General features: G+C 57.4%; 1 protein-coding gene across 1 annotated transcript; it reads right to left on the reverse strand.

Annotated features, from left to right (window-relative positions):
• LOC103270180 (60S ribosomal protein L36-like) lies at positions 1-318 on the reverse strand. Its single transcript, XM_008067727.1, has one exon. The coding sequence runs from the start codon at positions 316-318 to the stop codon at positions 1-3; it is 318 nt and encodes a 105-aa protein (XP_008065918.1).
• Positions 319-439: the final 121 nt, after the last annotated feature.

A 439-nucleotide genomic window follows, 5' to 3' on the forward strand; every position in this document is an offset into this window, starting at 1 on the left:
TTAGTCCTTCTTGGCCGCCGCCTTCCTCAGGACAGCCAGGACGTTGCTCAGCTTCTCATGCTTCCTTTTGGCACGGATGTGTGTCCCCACCCGTTTCTTGATGAACTTGAGCGCCCGCTTGTCCTTGGAGACCTTGAGCAGCGCCATGGCACGCAGCTCATAGGGAGCGAAGCCACACACCTCCCGGATCGAGTCCCCCACAAACTTGGTGTGCTTGGTCAGGCACCCACGGCGGCAGCTGTGCCTCAACTTGCTTATGTTCTTGGTCACCTTGTGGCCCTTGTTGGGGCCCATGGCCATGGGGTAGCTCAGGGCCATGGCTGTTGCTTTCCAATGGCTGCCACGGTAGAAAAGCAGATTTTCTTTTTTTTTTTTTGAGTTGGAGTCTCACTCTGTCGCCCAGACTGGAGTGCAGTGGCCGCTTCCGGCCACCACAGCC

Source organism: Carlito syrichta, unplaced genomic scaffold (assembly GCF_000164805.1).
Source record: "Carlito syrichta isolate Samal-C Ts95f unplaced genomic scaffold, Tarsius_syrichta-2.0.1 Scaffold309739, whole genome shotgun sequence".
Classification (NCBI taxonomy): domain Eukaryota; kingdom Metazoa; phylum Chordata; class Mammalia; order Primates; family Tarsiidae; genus Carlito; species Carlito syrichta.

Excerpts from the sequence above, each read along its gene's own strand:
- LOC103270180 (XM_008067727.1), bottom strand. The coding sequence starts at position 318 with ATGGCCCTGAGCTACCCCATGGCCATGGGCCCCAACAAGGGCCACAAG.